The sequence below is a fragment of the Scyliorhinus canicula genome, chromosome 12 (genome assembly GCF_902713615.1).
Source record: "Scyliorhinus canicula chromosome 12, sScyCan1.1, whole genome shotgun sequence".
NCBI lineage: Eukaryota > Metazoa > Chordata > Chondrichthyes > Carcharhiniformes > Scyliorhinidae > Scyliorhinus > Scyliorhinus canicula.
In genome coordinates this window covers 102727476-102751023 of record NC_052157.1, presented here as the reverse complement: position 1 = coordinate 102751023, position 23548 = coordinate 102727476, and the positions used below count along the sequence as shown (strand labels likewise).

General features: G+C 45.3%; 1 protein-coding gene across 2 annotated transcripts in view; it reads left to right on the top strand.

The window, feature by feature from the left end:
- Window positions 1-23548, top strand: part of atp2a3 (ATPase sarcoplasmic/endoplasmic reticulum Ca2+ transporting 3) — a 310265-nt gene that overhangs the window by 236849 nt on the left and 49868 nt on the right. For both annotated transcript variants that reach the window (XM_038813618.1, XM_038813617.1), the window contains exons 13-17: window positions 2508-2726; window positions 15718-16053; window positions 17421-17641; window positions 18687-18889; window positions 21446-21531. In XM_038813618.1, coding sequence (XP_038669546.1) covers window positions 2508-2726; window positions 15718-16053; window positions 17421-17641; window positions 18687-18889; window positions 21446-21531 — 1065 coding nt within the window. The remainder of the gene's footprint in view (window positions 1-2507; window positions 2727-15717; window positions 16054-17420; window positions 17642-18686; window positions 18890-21445; window positions 21532-23548) is intronic.

Below are 23548 nucleotides of genomic sequence, written 5' to 3'. Positions count from 1 at the left end.
AGGAAGAAGAAAATAAGAGAAGAAAAGAGGGAGTATGAAAAGAGGTTCAATCCCGGTCTCGGGTCACTTCGAGTGGAGTTTGCACATTCTCCCCGTGTCATTCTCCCCATAACCCAAAAAAATGTGCAGAGTATGTGGATTTGCCATGCTGCACTTTAGGAAAGGTGTGAAGCCATTGGAGAGGGTACAGAAAAGATACACGTGAATGGTTCATAACACCATAAGATATAGGAGCAGAATTAGATGATTCAGCTCCGCCATTTGATCAAGACTGATCGGTTTCTCATCCCCATTCTCCTGCCTTCTCCCCATAACTCCTGATCCCCTTATTAATCAAAAAGTAATCTATCTCTGTCTTCAATACACTGTGAGTTTGATCTCCACAGCCTTCTGCGGCAATTAGTTTCTCAGATTCACCATGCTCTGGCTGATGAAATTCCTCCTCATTTCAGTTTTAAAGGATTGTCCCTTCAGTCTGAGGCTGTGCCCTGGGGTTCTAACTTCTCCTACTAGTGGAAACATCCTCTCCACGTCTACTCTGTAAGTTTCAGTGAAGTCGTCCCCCTCCCCAACATCCTGCTAAACTCCATCGAGTACAGACCCAGAGTGGTTAAAGTCTGGAATGCTTTGCCTCAGATGGAGGCAGGTTCAACTGAAGCATGTGAAAGGGAATTAGATTGGCATCTAAAAAGGAAGAATAGGCAGGTTCCGGGGGGGAGGTGGAAGAATGGTCCTAGATGAGTTGCTCATTCAGAGAGCCAGAGAGGGGACATGATGGCCTGAATGGCTTCCTGCTGCTCTCCTTACCAATTCTGTGAGGGAACAATCTCAAATTGAGTGATTTTGATGGAATGAATGAGAAAAGGTGCTTTTCTTTTGTTAGGAAGTGAATGACGAGAGGTATCACCTTCAAACTCGCACTTCGAGAAGGGTAGGGGATATCAGAATGCTCTGCAGCTGGGAGTGACTAAGGCAAAGATCATTGCAGGATTATGGGGAGAGAGGAAAACAGTGCTGTAAATCTCTTCTGAGTGAAGTAACCACATATGGTTGTGCTTAATACAGATTTGTGTCCCAGATAAACCTCTATGGTTCATATTTGAGATTTCAAGTGAGCTACAGTTCCAAACTGAGCTGTGTAGTTTACCCTGAGCTGCTTTACCCATTCTCCCAGCCATGGTGCATGCTTAATGCAGTGTTTTTATTTTAACAACTAAGAACTGAGGGGAACACAGACTTCTGGTGATATTAAAATACAAGAACATAAAAGAGACGGTCAGGATTAGGATATACTGGACGGCCGTTCAATAAGATCATGGCTGAACTTTGACTTAACACCATTTCCCTGCTCTATCCCCATATCATTGGCTCACTCAGTCCCTGAGAATCTATCCATTTCAAATCTTGAATCTATTCAACAACAGAGAGTTAAAGAATTCCAAAGATATTGCCACTGAAGGATAGGAAGTAAATTTGTCTGAACTTTACATTAAATTAAAAGTACAGCAGTGAGCACAACGCTTTCTAGATTTAGATTTATTGTCAGGTATGTCGAGGTACAGTGAAAAGTATTGTTCTGCGTACAATCCAGGCAGATCGTTTCATGCATGAAAAACATAGGACACACGAAATACACAATGTAAATACATAGTCATAGACATTGGTGAAACATATGGAGTGCAGTGCTACACAGTAGAGAAGATGCACAGAGTGATCTGATTAGTCCCTAAGAGGGTTATTCAGTTGTCTGGTAACTTTGGGGAAGAAGCTGTTTTTAAACCTATTGGTGCATGTTCCTCAGTCCTTAGTATCTCCTGCCCGACGGAAGAGGTTGGAGGAGAGAATAACCTAGGTGGGAGGGGCCTTTGTTTATGCTGCCGCTTTCCCCAGGCAGCGGGAGGTGTAGACAGAGTCTATGGATGGGAGGCAGGTCTGTGTGATGGTCTGGGCTGTGTTCACGATTCTGTAGTTTATTACGCTCTTGGGCCGAGCAGTTGCCAGACCAGGCTGTAATGCAGCCAGAAAGAATTCTTTCTATGGGGCTACTGTAAAAATTGGGAAGAGTCGATGTGGACATGCTGAATTTCCTTAGTTTCCTGAGGAAGTATAGACGCTGTTGTTTTTTCTTGGTCGCAGCATCAATGTGGGTGAACCAGGACAGATTGTTGGTGATATGCACACCTAGGAATTTGAAGCTGTCAACCATCTCCACCTTGGCACCATTAATGCTGACAGGGCTTTGCTTCCTGAAGTCAATGACCAGCTCCTTACTTTTGCTGACATTGAAGGAGAGACTAATGCCATTGCACCATATCAGTAGATTCTCTATCTCCCTCCTGCACTCTGACTGATTGTTGTTTGAGATCCGACCCATTACGGTCATGTCATCAGCAAACTTGTAGATGGAGTTAATATTGAGTCTGCTTAGTTTGTTAAAACCTCTAGTTATCTTGTGCCTTGCAGAAATCCAGTTACTACTTGTCTCATGAAAGCACTTTGTTCTTTAGGGGGCTCCAGAAGGAATAATTGAACGCTGCAACTTTGTCCGTTATGGTAGCTCCAAGGTGTCCCTCACACCGCGTTTGAAGGAAAGAATAATGACTGTGATCAAGGAATGGGGAACAGGACGAGACACCCTTCGCTGCCTCGCATTAGCAACCCGTGACCACCCACCCAGGAAGGAGGACATGGACCTGGAGAATTCTACAAAATTCAGCGATTATGAGGTGAGAATTTCTTCACTATGTAGCAAAATGTGGCCGTGGAGGAGGAAAACAGGTGACGAGGAAGGGGAGTAGAACTGCCTATAGACTATCTACCGGGATTTTATGGACTCTGGAACTGTCCCTGCAAATTGGAGGGTAGCTCGCATCACTCCGATATTCAAAAAGGAAGGTAGAGAGAAAGCAGGGTATTATAGACCAGTAAGCCTAACATCGGTAGTGGGGAAAATGCTTGAATCCATTATCAAGGATTTTATAGCAGAACATTTAGAAAGCAGTGGCAGGATCAGTCAGAATGAGCATGGATTTATGATGGGGAAATCCTGCTTGACAAATCTGTTGGAATTCTTTGAAGAGGTAACCAGTACAGCCGAAAAGGGGACCTAGTCGATGTGGTATATTTGGACTTTCAGAAGGCGTTTGACAAAGTCCCACATCATATTGTGCAAAATTAAATCGCATGGTATTGGGCGAAATGTACTGAGATGGATAGAAAACTGGTTGGCAGAGAGGAAACAAAGAGTAGGGATTCATGGGTCCTTTACAGATTGGCAGGCAGTAACCAGTGGGGTACCACAGGGATCGGTGCTGGGACCCCAGCGATTCACAATATATATTAATGATTTGGATGAGGGATCAAAATGTAACATCTCAAAGTTTGCAGATAGAACATAGAACATTACAGCACAGTACAGGCCCTTCGGCCCACGATGTTGCACTGACCTGTGAAACCCCTCTAAAGCCCATCTACACTATTATGTGATACCAAATTAGGTGGGAGGGTGAATTGTGATGAGGATGCAGGGATTCTACAGTAAGCTCTGGACAGATTGGGCGAGTGGGCAAACCAAGGGCAGATGCAGTATAATTTGGACAAGTGTGAGGTTATTCGTTTTGGAAGCAAAAAAAGGAAGGCCGATTACTACCTGAATGGTTGTAAATTTGGAGAGGGGAGTGTGCAGCGGGTCCTGGGTGTCCTTGTGCACCATTCACTGAAGGTAAGCATGCAGGTGCAGGAGGCGGTAAAGAAGGCTAATGGTATGTTGGCCTTCATTGCAAGAGGTTTCGAGTATAGAAGCAGGGATGTGTTGCTGCAATTGTACAGGGCCTTGGTGAGGCCACACTTGTTGGAGTATTGTGTGTAGTTTTGGTCTCCTTCTCTGAGGAAGGATGTTCTTGCTCTCGAGGGAGTGCAGCAAAGGTTTACCAAACTGATTCCAGGGATGGCGGGCCTATCATATGAGGAGAGATTTACTAGGTTGAGATTGTTCTCGCTGGAGTTCAGAAGAATGAGGGGGGATCTCATAGAGACTTATAAAATTCTAACAGGTCTAGACAAGGTTGATGCAGGGAAGATGTTACCAATAATGGGTGTGTCCAGAACCAGGGGTCACAGCCTGAAGATTCAGGGTAAACCATTTCGGATGGAGATAAGGAGACATTTCTTCACACAAAGAGCGGTGAGCCTGTGGAATTCATTACCACAGGAAGTAGTTGATGCTAAAACTTTGAATATATTCAAGAGGCGGCTGGATATAGCACTTGGGGAGAATGGGATCAAAGGCTATGGGGAGAAAGCAGGATTAGGCTATTGAGTTGGATGATCAGCCATGATCGTGACGAATGGCGGAGCAGACTCGAAGGGCCAAAAGGCCTCCTCCTGCTCCTATCTTCTATGTATCTATGTATCTCGTTCCATCCTTATGATGTACCTTAACCACCAACAACGTAAGAGCACTGTGCCTTGTATTGGTGTGGGTGTTCCAAATCCCGCACGAGATGGTCTGTTATATGAGAACCGAGAGTTGGGGCCAAACGGGCTTTGGCTCAGTTTGGAAGTGATGTAGCTCAATGATCGGTTCGAGGTCTGTTGTTGTGCCCATCAAGACCCGAAAGTTGCCGGGCAGCACGGTGGCCTAGTGGTTAGCACAATCGCCTCACGGCGCTGAGGTCCCAGGTTCGATCCCGGCTCTAGGTCACTGTCCGTGTGGAGTTTGCATATTCTCCCCGTGTCTGCGTGGGTTTCGCCCCCACAATCCAAAAATGTGTAGAGTAGGTGGATTGGCCACGCTAAATTGGCCCTTAATTGGAAAAAATAATTGGGTAATCTAAATTTTAAAAAAAAAAGACCCGAAAGTTGCAACTGTTCCTGTTCTGATTCACACACAATGTTTATAGTCAAGGGAGAAATGTCTTTTATGTCTTCAAAGACACTGTGCAATTTGGTCCCTTGGCACTAATGCAAATTTCTGTCATCACCTTTTTCAAAATCATGCAAATTCAAAATCATGCTGTGGAGGAGAATGCTGAGACCCAGGCTATTAGAATAGATGGCATTGAGGTGCGTAGGGAAGAAGTGTTGGCAATTCTGGACAAGGTGAAAATAGATAAGTCCCCGGGGCCTGATGGGATTTATCCTAGGATTCTCTGGGAAGTTAGGGAAGAGATTACTGAGCCTTTGGCTTTGATTTTTATGTCATCATTGGCTACAGGAATAGTGCCAGAGGACTGGAGGATAGCAAATGTGGTCCCTTTGTTCAAGAAGGGGAGTAGAGATAACCCCGGTAACTATAGGCCGGTGAGCCTCACGTCTGTTGTGGGTAAAGTCTTGGAGAGGCTTATAAGAGATACGATTTATAATCATCTAGATAGGAATAATATAATTAGGGATAGTCAGCATGGTTTTGTGAAGGGTAGGTCATGCCTCACAAACCTTATCGAGTTCTTTGAGAAGGTGACTGAACAGGTAGACGAGGGTAGAGCAGTTGATGTGGTGTATATGGATTTCGGTAAAGCATTTGATAAGGTTCCCCATGGTCGGCTATGCAGAAAATACAGAGGCTGGGGATTGAGGGTGATTTAGAGATGTGGATCAGAAATTGGCTAGTTGAAAGAAGACAGAGGGTGGTGGTTGATGGCAAATGTTCAGAATGGAGTTCAGTTACGAGTGGCGTACCACAAGGATCTGTTCTGGGGCCGTTGCTGTTTGTCATTTTTATAAATGACCTAGAGGAGGGCACAGAAGGTTGGGTGAGTAAATTTGCAGACGACACTAAAGTCGGTGGAGTTGTAGACAGTGCGGAAGGATGTTGCAGGTTACAGAGGGACATAGATAAGCTGCAGAGCTTGGGCTGTGAGGTGGCAAATGGAGTTTAATGTAGAGAAGTGTGAGGTGATTCACTTTGGAAAGAATAACAGGAATGCGGAATATTTGGCTAATGGTAAAATTCTTGGTAGTGTGGATGAGCAGAGGGATCTCGGTGTCCATGTACATAGATCCCTGAAAGTTGCCACCCAGGTTGATAGGGTCGTGAAGAAGGCCTATGGTGTGTTGGCCTTTATTGGTAAAGGGATTGAGTTCCGGAGCCATGAGGTCATGTTGCAGTTGTACAAAACTCTAGTACGGCCGCATTTGGAGTATTGCGTACAGTTCTGGTCGCCTCATTATAGGAAGGACGTGGAAGCTTTGGAACGGGTGCAGAGGAGATTTACCAGGATGTTGCCTGGTATGGAGGGAAAAATCTTATGAGGAAAGGCTGATGGACTTGAGGTTGTTTTCGTTAGAGAGAAGAAGGTTAAGAGGTGACTTAATAGAGGCATACAAAATGATCAGAGGGTTAGATAGGATGGACAGTGAGAGCCTTCTCCCGCGGATGGAGGTGGCTAGCACGAGGGGACATAGCCTTAAATTGAGGGGTAATAGATATAGGACAGAGGTCAGAGGTAGGTTTTTTACGCAAAGAGTGGTGAGGCCGTGGAATGCCCTACCTGCAACAGTAGTGAACTCGCCAACATTGAGGGCATTTAAAAGTTTATTGGATAAGCATATGGATGATAATGGCATAGTGTAGGTTAGATGGCCTTTAGTTTTTGACTTCCCACGTCGGTGCAACATCGTGGGCCGAAGGGCCTGTACTGCGCTGTATTGTTCTATGTTCTCTGCAAAAGACGACTAAGTTACAAAGGGAAGATAGACTTGCAAGGAAACAATTGGTGTTGGGGTCGGGGGGGGAGGGGGGGGAACGGGGGGACGGGGGGGGGGGGGACGGGGGTTGTAATTGTAATGTCACCGGACTTGTGATCAACCCAACAGTCCAGGTCAACACTCTGGGGAGGTAGGTTCAAATCTCACCACTGCTGTGAGTGGAATTTAAATTCAATTAATACATCTGGAATATAAAGCTAGTCTCAGTAATGGTGGCCAGGAACCATTGTTGTTAAAAACTCGTCTCATTCACTAATGTCCTTTGGAGGAAGGAAATCTGCAGTCCTTACCCAGCCTGGCCGACATGTGACTCCAGACCCACAGCAATGTGGTTGCCCTCTGAAATGGCCCAGCACGACACTCGGTTCAAAGGCAAATAGGGACGGGCAAAAATGCTAGCCTTGTCCGCGACGCCCACATCCCTTTAAAGAAAATATTAATAGAGTAGTTCCTTTGACAGCAGGAACACATCTTTAAGCAAAACCTGATAGATCAGGGGTGGGAAAACTGCGGCCCGCCAAAGGTCTTTATGCGGCCCACCAAGATCAAGTAATCAAAAAAAAAAATCTTTTTAAAAAAAAAAAAAATTTTTTTTTTGTACGGTTAATGGGGGGGGGGGGGGGGGGGGGGGGGGCTGTTGGGTTACTGGTTATAGGGTGGATACGTTGACTTGAGTAGGGTGATCATTGCTCGGCACAACATCGAGGGCCGAAGGGCCTGTTCTGTGCTGTACTGTTCTATGTTCTATATGAGGCGCCCAGAATCATAACCGGGTGAAGCGCCATTTTTGAAAAGTAGAGAAAAAGAGGGCTAAAGGCAGGATGCCGGCGGGGGAAGCGCTGAGGTATATGCCGCACGCTAATTGGTTACAACCGGGACTATTAATTAATATACTATGCGGCCCTTTAAAATTGTGAATTTCTGAATGTGGCCCTTGCACGGAAAAGTTTGCCCACCCCTGTGATAGATAGACCTCTTCAATCTGATTACTGAACCATCAGAAAGTCCCATTGTAATGTGTGAAATGCAGTCTGGAGGGAAATATATACAAAGGAATGTTGATTTCCAGCCATTCACACCTTATTGGAAGGTATAGCACCTGATGTCCGAGTTTCATTCCAAACAAAATGGTTCTGATATAAAAGAAGCCCCCAAGGTATAAAAAGGCAGATATGGATTCTAACCTTCAGTTCAACAGATTCCAATGGGTGAATCAAACTCGTGTCATCGCCAAACTGTATCTAATTGTGAAAGCCTACAAAAGGATCTTTTGTTTCTCAGATATTGAAAAGGATCACATTTCAACAGGATATACAAAGTATAGAAATATTAACCCCTTGTGGACTAATTTAGTTTGTTTTTTAAGTAGTGCTGCATTAGTACCATGCTATGCCCTTTTGCTTCTGTATATAATGTCATGAGTAAAGAAATTGAGTAAATAGCTTAACCCATATGAACTACCCTGGTAACTTCGAAAGGCAAAATGTCAGAGAATGTGGCGATCTTCTCCTATAGTCTCCAGTAACCAGCTGTTCAATTGTTTATAAAGCTGCTAGTCTCCCGCTCTGCCCTGCACCCTGACCCCTGTTCCGCAGCCCCCTTCCCCCACCGCAGTCAGACTCGCACTGTGACCTCCTTGTCATTGATTGCCACCAGACAGTAAGCTTAAGATTGAGTCACTCCCACTCAGCAGTTCAGCAATGAGCAAGGCCACACCCGTTTAAAAAAAAATAATGGGATAAAAGTGTAATATAGAAAGAAAGACTTGCATTTACATAGCACCTTTCACAACCTCGGGGCACCTCGAAGCACTTTACAACCATTGAAATACTGTTAAAGTGTTGACACTGTTGTAAAATAGAAAAGGTGGCATCCAATTAGCTCGCAGCAAGGTCCCACAGACAGCGGGTGGAATGTTACCAAAAATGGCAAAGTGTTAGCCCCAGCGAAAAAAATGGAGTGATCATCGTCACAAGTAGGCTTACATTAACATTGCAATGAAGTTATTGTGAAAAGCCCCTAGTTGCTACACTCAGGTGCCTATTCGGGTGCACTGAGGGAGAATCCGTTCTCTGCGGTAAGAATTCTTAAATGGATGACCCCTTACTCTGAGATTATGCCCTCTGGTCCTAGACTCTTCCATAAGGGAAAGCAACCTCTCACTATCTATCATGGCAAGCCCCCTGAGAATCCTCTATGTCTCAATAAGGTCCCCGCTCATTCTTCTAAACTCCAATGAGTACAGGCCCAACCTATTCAACCTCTCCTCATAAGAAAATCCCTCGATACATTAGATCAACCTAGTGAAGCTTCTCTGAACTGCCTCCAACAAAGTATATCTTTCCTTAGATAAGGGGACCAAAATTGTATTCCATGGTGTTGATCACAGAATCACAATTGTTACGGCGCAAAGTAGGCCATTTGGCCCATCGTGTGTACACCTGCTTTCCAAACGAGCATCGTGACTCGGGGCCATTCATTTGCCTTTTCCCCATACCCCTGCAAACCATTTATTTTCACGTAATAATCTTTATTAGACACAAGTAGGCTTTTATGGGACCTGGGTCCGATTCCTGGCATGGGTCACTGCCTGTACGGAGTTTGCACGTTCTCCTCGAGACTGCATGGGTTTCTTACAGGTGCTCCGGTTTTCTCCCACAAGTCCCAAAGGACGTGCTTGTTAGGTGAATGGGACAATCTGAATTCTCTCTGTGTACCCGAATAGGCGCCGGAGTGTTGCAACTAGGGGCTTTTCACAGTAACTTCATTGCAGTGTTGATATAAGCCTGCTGTAGCCAATTGGATACAAAATTGGCTTGACGACAGAAGACAAAAGGGTGGTTGTAGAGGGTTGTTTTTCAAACTGGAGGCCCGGGACCAGTGGTGTGCCTCTGGGATCAGTGCTGGGTCCAACGTTATTTGTTATTTATATCATTGACTTGGATGAGAATTTAAGAGGTATGATTAGTAAGTTTGCAGATGACACCAAGATTGGTGGCATAGTGGACAGTAAAGAAGGTTATCTAGGATTGCAACGGGATTTTGATCAATTGGGCCAGATGAATGGCAGATGGAGTTTAATTTAGATAAATGTGAGGTGATGCATTTTGGTAGATTGAATCGGGGAAGGGCCTACTCAGTTAATGCTAGGGAGTTGGCGAGCGTTATAGAACAAAGAGATCTAGGAATACAGGTTCATAGCTCCTTGAAAGTAGAGTCATAGGTGGACAGGGTGGTGAAGAAGGCATTCGGCATGCTAGGTTCATTGGTCAGAACATTGAATACAGGAGTTGGGATGTCTTGCTGAAGTTGTACAAGCATTAGTAAGGACACACTTGGAATACAGTGTACAGTTCTGGTCACCCTATTATAGAAAGGATATTACTAAATTAGAAAGAGTGCAGAAAATAATTACTAGGATGCTTTCGGGACTTGATGGTTTGAGTTGAGGCTGGATAGACTGGGACTTTTTCTCCCTGAAGCGTTGGAGATTTAGGGTGATCTTACAGAGGTCTATAAAGTAATGAGTGGCATACATAAGATAGATAGTCGACATATTTTCCCAAAGATATGGGAGTCCAAAACTAGAAGGCATAGTTTTTGGGGGGGGGGGGGGGGGGGAGAGGAGGGCATAGTTTTAAGGTGGTGGTGGGGGGGAGGAGGGCATAGTTTTAAGGTGAGGGGGGGGGGGGGGAGGAGGAGAGAGATACAAAGGGGTCCAGAGGGGCAATTTTTTCTCACACAGGATGGTGAGTGGCTAGAAGAAGCTGCCAGAGGCAGGAATAGCGGCGGGTACAATTTTGTCTTTGAAAAAGCATTTAGACAGTTATATGGGTAAAATGGGCAGCACGGTAGCATGGTGGTTAGCATACATGCTTCACATCTCCAGGGTCCCAGGTTCGAGTCCCGGCTGGGTCACTGTCTGTGTGGAGTCTGCACGTGCTCTCCGTGTGTGCGTGGGTTTCCTCCGGGTGCACCGGTTTCCTCCCACAGTCCAAAGATGTGCGGGTTAGGTGGATTGGCCATGCTAAATTGCCCGTAGTGTCCTAAAAAGTAAGGTTGCCGGGGGGGGGGGGGGGGTGTTGGGTTACGGGTATAGGGTGGATACGTGGGTTTGAGTAGGGTGATCATTGCTTGGCACAACATCGAGGGCCGAAGGGCCTGTTCTGTACTGTTCTATGTTCTATGGGTACAGAGGGATAAGGGCCAAATGCGAGCAATTGGGACTAGCTTAGAACATAGAACAGTACAGCACAGAACAGGCCCTTTGGCCCTCAATGTTGTGCCGAGCACAACATTAGTGGTTAAAAACTGGTCGGCATGGACAAGTTGGGCCGAAAAGCATGCTTTCATGCTGTAAACCTCTTCTGACTCTATGACTAGCTCTGCCTCAGCACTGGACTAAGCGTGACAGCCAGGAGATGTCCGCAAGTCGCTGGAGTGAGACTTGAATCAACAGAGTTCTGACAGGACACTGAGCCAAGTCTGACATCTGAAGGTGAAAGAATGTACTTAATCCCTGAGAGAGAAAAAAGGTTTCCACTGCCGATTGTTTTCAAATTAATGTCTTCCACACAGTTTAAATATATCCTGCTCCAGTTAAGTGTTCTGACACGGCAAGTGCTCATGCACAGAAGCCAGAATTTCCTGCTTTTCATTTGGCTGGAAATCTCCTCTTAAATGTGTAATAACACAGTCAATTGCAGTTAAATACATACCCAAACTGGGCCGGGAAATTTGAGGCATTAAGCCACGTTCCATTCCCCCCCCGAGCCCCAACCACTGTGTAAGATTTCCAGTCCAAGTATAACATTAAAATGCAAAGCCCTCTTCCAGGCGTAAGATGTTCCGTAATTTATTTTATTCCTGATACTTGTCTCACTAAATATAGCCCAGTGATTTACAGCTGTCGAAAACAGAATTACTTAGCAGCATTTATTTGGAGTGAGGCAAATCCAGATCCAAACCCCCAACGGGTCTTTAAAAAAACAACTGGTGCTCTGGTTCTGGAGGTTCGGGTTTAGTTCCTTTACAGAGTGTCGCCTCACAGCTAGGAGCAGTGAGCAAGCTGTGTTAGCCGTGGCTCAGCGAGTAGCGCTCCCATGTTTGTGTCTGATTAGTTGCCGTTCCAAGTCCCAGCCCAAACGCTACACAGTCTAGGCTAACACTTCAGTGCACCAGTGAAGGAGCGCTGACTGTTGGGGTGCTGTCTGTCTGAGATGGTGAACTTGTTTGCCTTCTCTGGTATATGTTAAAAAAAAGTCCCAAGGCTATCGGGTAAGACCATAAGACATAGGAGCAGAATTAGGCATTCAGCCCCCATAACCCCTGATCCCCTTATTAATCAAGAACCTATCTATCTCTATCTTAAAGAAACTCAGTGACTTGTCCTCCACAGCCTTCTGTGGCAAAGAGTTCCACAGATTTACCACCCTCTGGCTGAAGAAATTCCTCCTCATCTCTGTTTTAAAGGATCATCCCTTCAGTCTGAGGCTGTGCCCTCGGGTTCTAGTTTTTCCTACTAGTGGAAACATCCTCTCCACGTCTACTCTATCCAGGCCACGCAGTATCCTGAGAGTTTTAATAAGATCCCCCTCATCCTTCTAAACTCCTGAGCGATTCCTCATACGACAAGCTCTTCATTCCAGGGATTATTCTTGTGAACTTTTGGATCCTTTCCAAGGCCAACACATCGTTCCTTAGATACGGGACCCAAAACTGCTCACAATACTCCAAATGTGGGTCTGACCAGAGTCTTATACAGCCTCAGAAGTATATCCCTGCTCTTGTATTCTAGCCCTCTCGACATCAATGCTAGCATTGCATTTATCTTCCTAACTGCCGAGTGAACCTGCACACTAACCTTCAGAGATTCTTGAACTAGGACCCTAAGTCCCTTTGCGCTTCTGATTTCCAAAGCATTTCCCCATTTAGAAAATAGTCTATTCTTCCATTCTTCCCACCAAAGTGCACAACCTCACACTTTTCCACATTGTATTCCGCCTACCACTTCTTTGCCCACTCTCCTAGCTTGCCCAAGTCCCTCTGCAGGCCCCCTGCTCCCTCAATACTACATGTCCCTCTGCATATTTTTGTCTCATAAGGAGCAGAGAAGTTTCCCACTGTCTCTCAACCAAAAACCCATTATCTAGTCATTTATCCCATTGCTGTTTCTGGTAACTTGCTGTGTGAAAATTAGCTGTTGCATTTCCCATATTACTGTAGTGACTGCAGGTGAAAAGCTGTAGAGTGCTTTGCAATGTCCTGAGATTATGAAAGGTATAAATGCATTGTCTGTCTTTGTTTAAGAGAATTTTCAGACTGAGACAGTGTTGATAGCAGCTTTAGAACATAGAACATAGAACAGTACAGCACAGAACAGGCCCTTCGGCCCTCGATGTTGTGCCGAGCAATGATCACCCTACTTTGTGCGGTTTTCAAATGTGGCGTGTTGGATGGAGGGGTGTCCCACTTTTTAACATGAGGATCATTCTTTCAGCAATGGGGAGAGATAATCTGATAATGCCGATGGACATGATTTTGTTGCTCTAAATTACATGGGTTTAGCAGCCAGAGTAGCAGCACTATTGTCATGTGAACGTACCCTTTAAGAAATGGGTGTTTAAGAAATGTACCTTTAAGAAATAGATCTGCTCATGTTACTGGAGTGATGTCAGAGTGTGGGTGAAACTGAGCTCCACTTCTTTTTAGTTTCAGTTTGAAAAGAGCTTGGGTGTGTGTTTTTCAGGGAGCTGCATCTGAAGTCTGCCATCCAAAGACCATCTTAATCATTTGGTGAATTCAGAATTATAAATGATTTCAGTAGTGAATGTAAATCCTAATGTGCTTCTGTTTAGAGGTTTGTTAAGTTTTTGGATGTTAAAAGAACAGCATACAGATTACTTAGTGTTGTATTCTTTGGGGGTGTATTTGATTTACTGGTTGCTAAGGTGGTCACTGTTTGTTTTAAAAGGGTTAACTTGAGTTCATAGAATAAACATTTTGTTTGGTCCATGTCTGCTGTACCATACCTGTAAAGTGAGCCGTATGCTCCCCATACCACAGTCTATTAAAAGTTGTGGGTCAGCTGAACTCCATGATACACTTTGAGGTTCTCTAAACCCTGGTCCATAACACTATAAGGAGTCTATCATGGTCCCCAGCACCCTGCGATCAGGCTGAAAGTGGGGTGATTCTTTTCCCCTGTTCATGGTGAGAATGAGGGCCCACAGAATTGTTACGGTGCAGAAGGAGGCTATTTGGCCCATCGTGCCTGCGACGGCTCTCTAAATGGGAATCATAACTCGGTGCCATTCCTCTGCCTTTTTTCCATATCCCTGTACATTGATTCCCGGTAATGCATTCCAGACCTGAGCCACTCGCTCTGTGAAAAGGTTTTTTTCTCACATCACATTTGCTTCTTTCGTAAATCACTTCAAATCTGTGTCCTCTCGTTCTTGATCCTTTTGCAAGGGGGAACAGTTCCTCCCTATCTACTCTGAATAATCTCAACCTCTCCGATCTATGTTCCAAACTGAAGTTTGTCATCCCTGGATCCATTCTTGTGAACTTCTTCTGTACTCTCTCCAGTGCGTTCACATTCTTCCTAGCATGGCGCCCAAAGACGTAAATAATGGGAAGGGTTTCTGACCGTTCACGCTGGCAGGATCTTGCGGTCGTGCCGACAGCACACGCCTGCCATGGGTTTCACGGCGACAAAGGGTGTGTTCAGCAGGAAATCCCTTGACAATGGCAGGTCCCCGCCGCCAGCCACTGGCGAACCGCCAATACAGAATGCACTGTGAAGACGGAGGAAACTCCAGCCCAATATTCCAGCTGAGGTCTGCTGCCTCACAGCGTCAGGGACCCGGGTTTAATTCTGTCCTTGGGTGACTGTGTGGAGTCCCCGTGCCTGCGTGGGTTTCTTCCGGGTGCTCCGGTTTCCTCCTACAGTCCAAAGTGGTGCGGGTTAGGTGCATTGGCCATGTTAAATTTCCCCTTACTGTTCAAAGGTTAGGTGGGGTTACGGGGATATATTGAGGAGTGGGCCTAGGTAGAGTGCTCTTCCAGCGGGTCAGTGCAGACTCGACATGCCGGATGACCTCCTTCTGCACTGAAGGAACTCTATGATTCTAATCTCTTAAGTTCAGCATAACCTCCTTGATCTTGTACTCTGTGCCCTTATTAATAAAGCCCAGGATACTACATACTTTATTATCTGCTCTCTCCACCTGCCCTGCCAGCTTCAATCACATATGCGCACATACACCCAGATGCCTCTGCATCTGTACCCAGGTGGGGAAGCAATAATATTTATCTGTGTTTTCATAATGAAAAATCTAGATACACTATCACGAAGAAATGAAATAATTGCATGTACGAAGCAACTTTCAGATCATCATGACATCCCAGCACTCGTAAAGCGAATTAATTACTCCTGAAGTACCGACACTCTTGCTAGGCAAGCTATTTATGCAAAGCAAGGTCCCATGCAGTTACATGTTGCGTAGGGATAATATTGACCAGAGAGAACTCCCATGCTTCACTTCAAAAGGGTGCTGTGGGATCTGTTACACCCACCTGGGAGAGCAGAACAAACCTCAGTTTGGTGGGTCATCTCTGACGGTGCAGCACTACCTCGGTACTGCACAAGCGCAACAGTTTAGATTATGTGCTCAGGTTTCTGATAATGTGAAGGCATTCGTATTATTGCACTGTCATGTAAACTTCTGTCCTGGATTAATATCGTCTCATTATATTGTGCTGCTGTTATACCCACCTGGGAGAGCAGAACAAACCTCAGTTTGGTGGGTCATCTCTGACGGTGCAGCACTACCTCGGTACTGCACAAGCGCAACAGTTTAGATTATGTGCTCAGGTTTCTGATAATGTGAAGGCATTCGTATTATTGCACTGTCACGTAAACTTCTGTCCTGGATTAATATCGTCTCATTATATTGTGCTGCTGTCTACTGTTGAGACACTCATTTCTTTTCTTTCTCCCTTTAGACTGACCTTACATTTGTTGGCTGTGTGGGCATGTTGGACCCACCGAGGAATGAAGTTGTTGATTCTATTCGGATGTGTGAGAAGGCTGGTATCCGTGTCATCATGATCACCGGTGATAATAAGGGCACAGCCATCGCCATTTGCCGGCGGGTTGGAATCTTCGGTGAAAACGAAGATGTGTCTGAGAAAGCTTATACCGGCCGGGAGTTTGATGATCTGTCACCAGAGGACCAGCGAGAGGCCTGTCGCTCCACACGCTGTTTTGCTCGTGTTGAACCATCGCACAAGTCCAAGATCATAGAGTACCTCCAGTCCTTTGACGAAATCACAGCCATGGTGAGTTCAAGTTTTCTTCTTTAAATTAGCACAGTGGGAGTGTGGTTCGATTAACCAACATGTTTGCTTCCTCGCGGACTAGAAATATGTGATTTTATGCTGTCCTCAAGCACCTTCCAGCATCTCACTGAAGAGGAACATTGTCAAGGATCATTGAGTAACCCTAAAAATAACTTCTGACACTAATCTCAGATTCCATCGGTACTTGTCAAAGGATGTTTTAGAAGAGGCTTTTCTGGTGCAAAGCCCACATCAGATGGAAATCCAGTGAAAGTACTTGACTTTCTGAAACAATTAAATGAGATCTCAAGAGAGCGGACAGTGCTGATCAAAGTTCTTGCGACTCTCAATATAAAAGGTTTTCTGCCGTACATCGTGGTCAATCCATCTAGCCTATTTAATATCAATAACTTGCATTTAAAGAGTGTCCCAAATGTCACTTTGAAGGAACATTATTCAAGATAAATCCACACCTGAATGCAAGGAGACGATACAGATTTGGAAGGACTAACCCAAAGCTTGGCTTTAGGAAGATGAGAGAGCTGGAGAGGCAGGAAATTTTAACACGCTGAGTTTCCACATAGCTAAAGGCATGGCTGCCAGTCGTGGGGCTAAGAGAATGAGGCCAATCTCGGCTGCAGCCAATGAGATACATTTCGAAGTTGTACACAATGGGATTTCACTAGCTGTGAACATATATCTGAATACATTTGCTGACTAAGAACCCATGCAGACATGCTCTGGGTGAAGGGAAGGACTTAGGTTTTTTAGCACCAGTCCCATGCTCGCAACGTTCAGAGATGCTTCACAGACAATGAACGACTTTTGAAGTGTAGACACTGGTGATTCGGGAAAGGCAGCAGGCAGCAATATCCCATTAACAGCAGAGATGTATGAACAGATAATAGTGATGATGTGAAGAAACAAGTTGGGTGTACAAGCAGGAGAACTCTCCAGCTCTTTCTCAAATAATATTTTGAGATCTTTTATGTCCACCAAAACAGGCAGACTTGGTTTGACCAGAATCTCTAATTCTCTGTGTCTAAAATAAATCAGAGACTGCTGGGTAAACTCAGCAGTCTGGCAGCACCTGGGGAAAGAGAAACGGGGTTAACCTTTCAATTCCAATATGACTCTTCTTTCGAACTCTTCACTCAGTGCCTACTTGGATATTGTGTTTCAATTCTCGAGGGAGGTTTAAACCCACAACCTTTTCACTCAAGAGTCTAGAGTGCTGCTCACAAACCGAACTGGCATTTAACATGTAGAAGCTAATGTTTGGGGAAGCAGGTTTGGTGAGAATGAATAATCTTTTGGGGGAAAGTATAATGAGTGAGGTTCTGTTGTAATGGTCTTTCTCTCTGTAGACCGGCGATGGTGTTAACGATGCTCCCGCCCTGAAGAAGGCAGAAATTGGGATTGCCATGGGCTCCGGCACTGCGGTGGCCAAGTCAGCAGCAGAAATGGTATTGTCCGATGACAATTTTTCCACCATAGTCTCAGCGGTGGAGGAAGGCCGAGCCATTTACAACAACATGAAGCAGTTTATCCGTTACCTCATCTCCTCCAATGTGGGCGAAGTTGTCTGGTAAGAGGCTTTACCAGGGATTGGTGGGCACATAATCCTAGACACTTTAGCTCTTGGTATAATTCGGCTCATCCTTCACTTGGCTGGTGCTGCTTCCTGGAGCTGCAGAAATGTAAGGATAGAAATTGGTTTGACTCCCATCCATTAGGTCTGAATGAGGGTTTGGGGAGGTGCAGCAGGATATAGCAATTCAGCAGTCCGATGGTCTGCACCCAATCTGCACAGGCATTGGTTCCCCAAATAAATTCTTCAGAACTAAATAAAATAATATTCTTTAATCACAGGTGAATGCCTGGGCATTAGGCTCCTTGAGTATGTTGAAGCCTGTGGAAGAATCTTCTTCCAAAGTTCTCGGTGCACGAGATCAATGTTTGCCTGTCCATTCATTCAGTGCCAAATCTGAAGACGAAGCCAAATTGACCTAATACTTCTAAACGTCCACCTTTAACTCCATAAACAATCCCTAAAGGAAGAGGATTACATGACTAATGATTCGGATTGATTATAAAATAAGGACATACTCCCCCCGTCTCCACCAACCCCTGTCGTGCCCATCCATGATGTCTGTTCCGTTAACTGAAGTATATTTTGCGGGGGGCATAAATATATTAAGTTCCACAAGAACTCCTAAATTTGTATAACCAGGAAAAGAGCTCCATCGTTATGGATACGACCTTGTGATCGGTATTTACCACCACTTAGTCACTCTCGAAGTCTGTCAAATGATAGCAAGATATGCAGCATAAACACTGTCCTTCACATCACGTGTTGGCATGCTTGCTGGAGCCATTACGGAGATATTAAGCTGAGGTGAGTTGTTGACTGATACACGGGCGGAGAATCTGGGGTATCTGTAACCCAAGATGCCTTGATGTAGCCTCTGATGACTGGCACAAGGTCAGCATTGGGGTTGCTGGGGAGCTTGGCAACTCCTTGTCTCCGTGAAATAGTCTGGCACATTTACTGTTCATATATTTTTACCTGAATTAATGTTCTTTGCGGTTTAAATTTTAATAATTTCTGTTCCCTCTTGTTTTCTGTTTAGCATTTTTCTCACAGCTATCCTGGGCTTGCCCGAGGCCCTGATTCCTGTCCAGCTGCTCTGGGTAAACCTGGTAACAGATGGCTTGCCTGCCACAGCACTGGGTTTCAATCCTCCTGACCTAGAGATCATGAACAAACCACCTCGCAATCCCAAAGAGTCCCTAATTAGTGGCTGGTTATTCTTCCGCTACATCGCTATTGGAGGTGAGGATCTTTAAAAGTTCCCACTTAGGCTTGAAATCAGTATGGTTCCATTAGTCTTGACTTTGAGATCAAATGAACTAAAGTTCGTGAGAATTTTTCAGTTGTGCTTATTAACTCCCCCTTTATTTATTGACGAGGTTCTGCTCAGTGGGCTAGACAGCTGGTTTGTCATGCAGAACAAGGCCAGCAGAGTGAGTTCAATTCCTGTACCGCTTACCCGAACAGGCACCGGAATATGGCAACCAGGGGCTTTTCACAGTAACTTCATACTTGTGGCAATAAAAGATTATTATTATCTTCCAGTGTTTCCGTAGCTATCAGGAGTTGAGATCAAGTCCTTGTAACTCTAAGGGCAAGAAGTTGGGCAACTGGTCAAACTGTCGGGTTTTACACTGCTTCAGCTTCTTGTCTGCTGGCAGGAAGTTGCCCCTTGTCCAGAAACCCTGAAAGAAGACTCACTCTCTCTCAATTTTCTGGGGAGAAAACAATTGGAAAGTGACTGCTTAAAACATCTTGGGCATCCATGTATAAGACTGCAGCAGGCTTCAGTGCACCAGGTGGACACAAAACCCTCCGTGTATGGACTGAGCTCAGGAATAGTTTCTAGCTGTTTGAGTTTGGGAAGGAAGTTTAAAACTGGACGGCCGAGCTGGGATCGAACATTGTGGTTTGTGCCGTTGCTCACCAGGAGAATCTCGCCCTGTGTAACCCTCCACTTCTGGGCTGACCAAGCCTTTTATCTTTATTGATTTGCATAAGTGCTTATTGAGGATCCTTGGGCAATCCACATACTAAGTTTGAATCCACCATCCCACTAACTTGCATGTATCTCAAACTGCTTGGACTAACAGATCCCACCTTCTGACTGAGAGTTAATTCGCCAATGAGGTACAAGGATAGGAACAGTGCCTTGCAAACCTCCAGGTCCATGAACAGCGATGCATTTTTGTTGGGAGAATGAGGAGGGGCAATATAAAATAAAAGGTACAACTTAAAAGGGGCCACAGAAAAGACAGAAATAAAAACAGGAAATGCTGGAAAACTCAGCAGGTCTGGCCGCATCTGTGGGCAGAGAAACATGAGTTAATGTTTCGAGACCATTATGAGTCTTAAGAAAAAAATGGGCATGCACTAAACTTTGAAAGTGGCAAAGTTCTTCACAAAAAATATAGGGCTTTAGTTTTTTAAAAAAGGCACAAAAGTGCAGAAGAAAATGAAAGTATTTTAAATCTTTATGAATCGCTGGCTAGGCCTCAGTCTGAATGTGGTATTCAATTCTGGGAAGTACATGTCAGGAAGCAGATCAAGGCCTTAGCGAGGGGCAGAGGAGAATTATTTGAACAATAAGTATAATAGACTTCAGTTACACAGGAAACTAGAGAACCAGCAATTTTCCTGCTTGGAGAGAAGAAGATGAGGGAGATTTAATAGAGGTGTTCAAAGTTGAGGGTTTTGTTAAAAGGAACTAAGAAGAAGCTGTTTCAACGTGCATGGGGCAGTAACCAGAGGAGTTAGATTTAAAATCATTGTCAGAAGAACTGGGAGTGGAGGGGAAATGTAGACAATTTTTAACATGAGTTGTTATGATCTGGTACACACTGTCTGACAGGGTGGTAGAAGGAGGTTCAGATGTAGCTTTCAAAAGAAAATTGTTTATATTTATGAAAAGAGAAAAGATAAGAGGGTTATGGGGAAAGAGTGGGTGATGGGATTTAATTCAAAGGGCTAGAATAGGCACGGTGAGCTGGATGGTTTCCTAGCTTGCTCTATGATACTTTGAAGAAGAAGAAGAAGAACCCAACAGTGCCAAGAACGACCCTGCCATTAAATGGGACTGTGCCTCATTTCTAGACCTCGGTGAGGAACGCAATGCCGAGGCTGCACTTAGTCCCAATTCCTGCACTAACGAGCACCCCAACAGGGCATATGGACCCCCCCCCTCCTAACTTATCAATGAGAGGGCCCTCGAGCCCCCCGCATCCCACCTCATAAGGGCAGGGCACCCCTGGTGCGGGCAGGATGCCACTCGGGCACCTTGGCATTGCCAGCCTCTGACACCATGCCTGGGTGGCACTAAGGGCACTAGGCCACCATCCTGCCCCATAGCCGGACCATTTGGGGCCTGGCGGCTGCTACGCCTGGTCCACATTAGTGGAGACCAGTGCTAAAAGGCGCTTGCTCTGGTGCGGGTGTTAGATCCCATGCCTTTGATAACTCCGACAAGAACATATTCAAGTGAACCTGACTGCACATTTGGATATGCAATGGGCGGCATCCAGATGCCTCGCGTAATATTGTTCGATCTCGTGAGGGGTAACAAGGCCTCTCACAAGATTTAACGACGAGGCTAGTAGATCACAGCCATAACCAGCAACAGCCCCCCCCCCCCCCCCCCCTCCCCCACCCCGTCATTACATTCAGCTCACAAGTTATGAGTTGGACACACTTGTTCGAACTGTAGTTTGACATTAACAGAAGAAGCAAAATTGTCCTATAGACATTCATTTGATCAGACCAATTCCTAATTCGTCGGTTTTGCTTGCTGGTCTCTTTCAGTGTATGTTGGCCTGGCGACGGTGGGGGCAGCGACCTGGTGGTTCATGTACGATGAAGATGGTCCACAAGTCACCTTCAGCCAACTGGTAATTGACCTTCAATAAAACCCTTTCTAGAAGGAGGGATTGGGGAAAGTCTTCCAAATTAACAAAAGGCCATTTGAAGGGATATCTTATGTCTGCTGCACTTTTATAGATGTTGAGGTTTCAGTCTTTAGTATATTATTGGCTCTGTTCGAAGGTTTTAACAATTGATTTTACTATAATCGCTGTCTCGATCCAGTAACAGAATCCAAACCAGAAACAAAACAAACATTGTACATTTCCTCTGACACATTATCCATATCCTGCTCTGGCCATTTGTACATTGCAGTCGCTGTGTTTTGTTTAAGTGCCGCGTTTGTGCAGACACTAGTATTCCTTTTTCGAATGGGAACTTGAGCTAATAATGGACTTTATCCTAGAGTCATAGAAACGTAGAAAATAGGTACAGGAGTGGGCCATTTGGCCCTTTCACCACCATTCAATATGATCATGGCTGATCATGCAAATCCAGTATCCTACTCCCACTTTCTGTCCACACCCCTTGATCCCTTTAGCCGCAAGGGCCACATCCAGCTCCCTCTTGAATATATCCAATGAATCGGCCCCAACAGCTTTCTGTGGTAGAGAATTTCACAAGTTCACAACTCTCTGAGAGAAGACGTTCTTCTTCATCTCAGTCCTGAACGGCTTACTCCTTATTCCTAGGCTGTGACCGTTAGTTCTGAACATCCCCAACATCTGGAACATCCTTCCCGTATACAGTCTGTCCAGTCCCATCAGGATTTTATATGTTTCTATGAGATTTCCCTCTCATTCTTCTAAACTCCAATGAGTACAAGCCCAATCGATCCAGTCTTTCTTCATATGTCAGTCCTGCCATCCCAGGAATTAGTCTGGTGAACCTTCGCGGGACACCCTCACTAGCAAGGATGTCCTTCCTCAAACTTAGAGACCAATACAGCACACAATGCTCAAGGTATGACCTCACCAATGGCCCTGTATAACTGCAGCAAGACATCCCTACTCCTATACTCAATTCCTCTAGCTATGAAGGCTAGCATGCCATTAGCTTTCCTCACTGCCTGCGACTGTTCCACCATTCCACTGTTCCAGGGCAGCACGGTAGCATAGTGATTAGCACAATTGCTTCACAGCTCCAGGGTCCCAGGTTCGATTCCCGGCTTGGGTCACTGTCTGTGCGGAGTCTGCACATTCTCCCCGTGTGTGCGTGGGTTTCCTCCGGGTGCTCTGGTTTCCTCCCACAGTCCAAAGATTTTCAGGTTAGGTGGATTGGTCATGATAAATTGCCCTTAGTGTCCAAAATTGTCCTTCGTGTTGGGTGGGGTTACTGGGTTATGGGGGTAGGGTGGAGGTGTGCGGTTGGGTTTCCAAGAGTCGGTGCAGATTCGATGGGCCGAATGGCCTCCTTCTGCACTGTAAATTCTGAGTAATCTATGAGTAAACCCAGATCTCGTTGCACTTCCTCTTTTCCTATACTGCCACCATTCAGATAATAATCTGTCTTCCTGTTTTTGCCACCAAAGTGGGTAACCTCATATTTTCCCACATTATATTGCATTTATGAAGTATTTGCCCACTCAGCCAGCCTGTCCAAGTCAGCCTGGAGCCTCTTTGCATCATCCTCACAGCAGACACTGTCAATGAAGGTCGGAATGGACAAACCCGTCAACAAATGGCAACAAAATGGGAGGGGTATGGATGAAGAGACCATGAACATTTTCATCACCACCCCAAATACACGCAAACACTCTGCAAGTCGGCACACGTGCTCCAGCCATGTGCCAACATGGATGCACCTCTGGAAGTTAGTCAGGCATTCAGCAGAGCTTTTCCTAATATCTGAGTTTTCTGCCTTTCCCAGGGCTCTGGGCACCATGGTGAGTGTACCTACCTGTACAGCAGGTACCGCAGATACCTGTATCATGGTGCAAAAGGCATCACAACCCTACTAGATAGAATAAATTGACTCACTGGTATTCTTCTGTCTAGTTCTTTTTAGATATTTTAGAACAGTACAGCACAGAACAGGCCCTTCGGC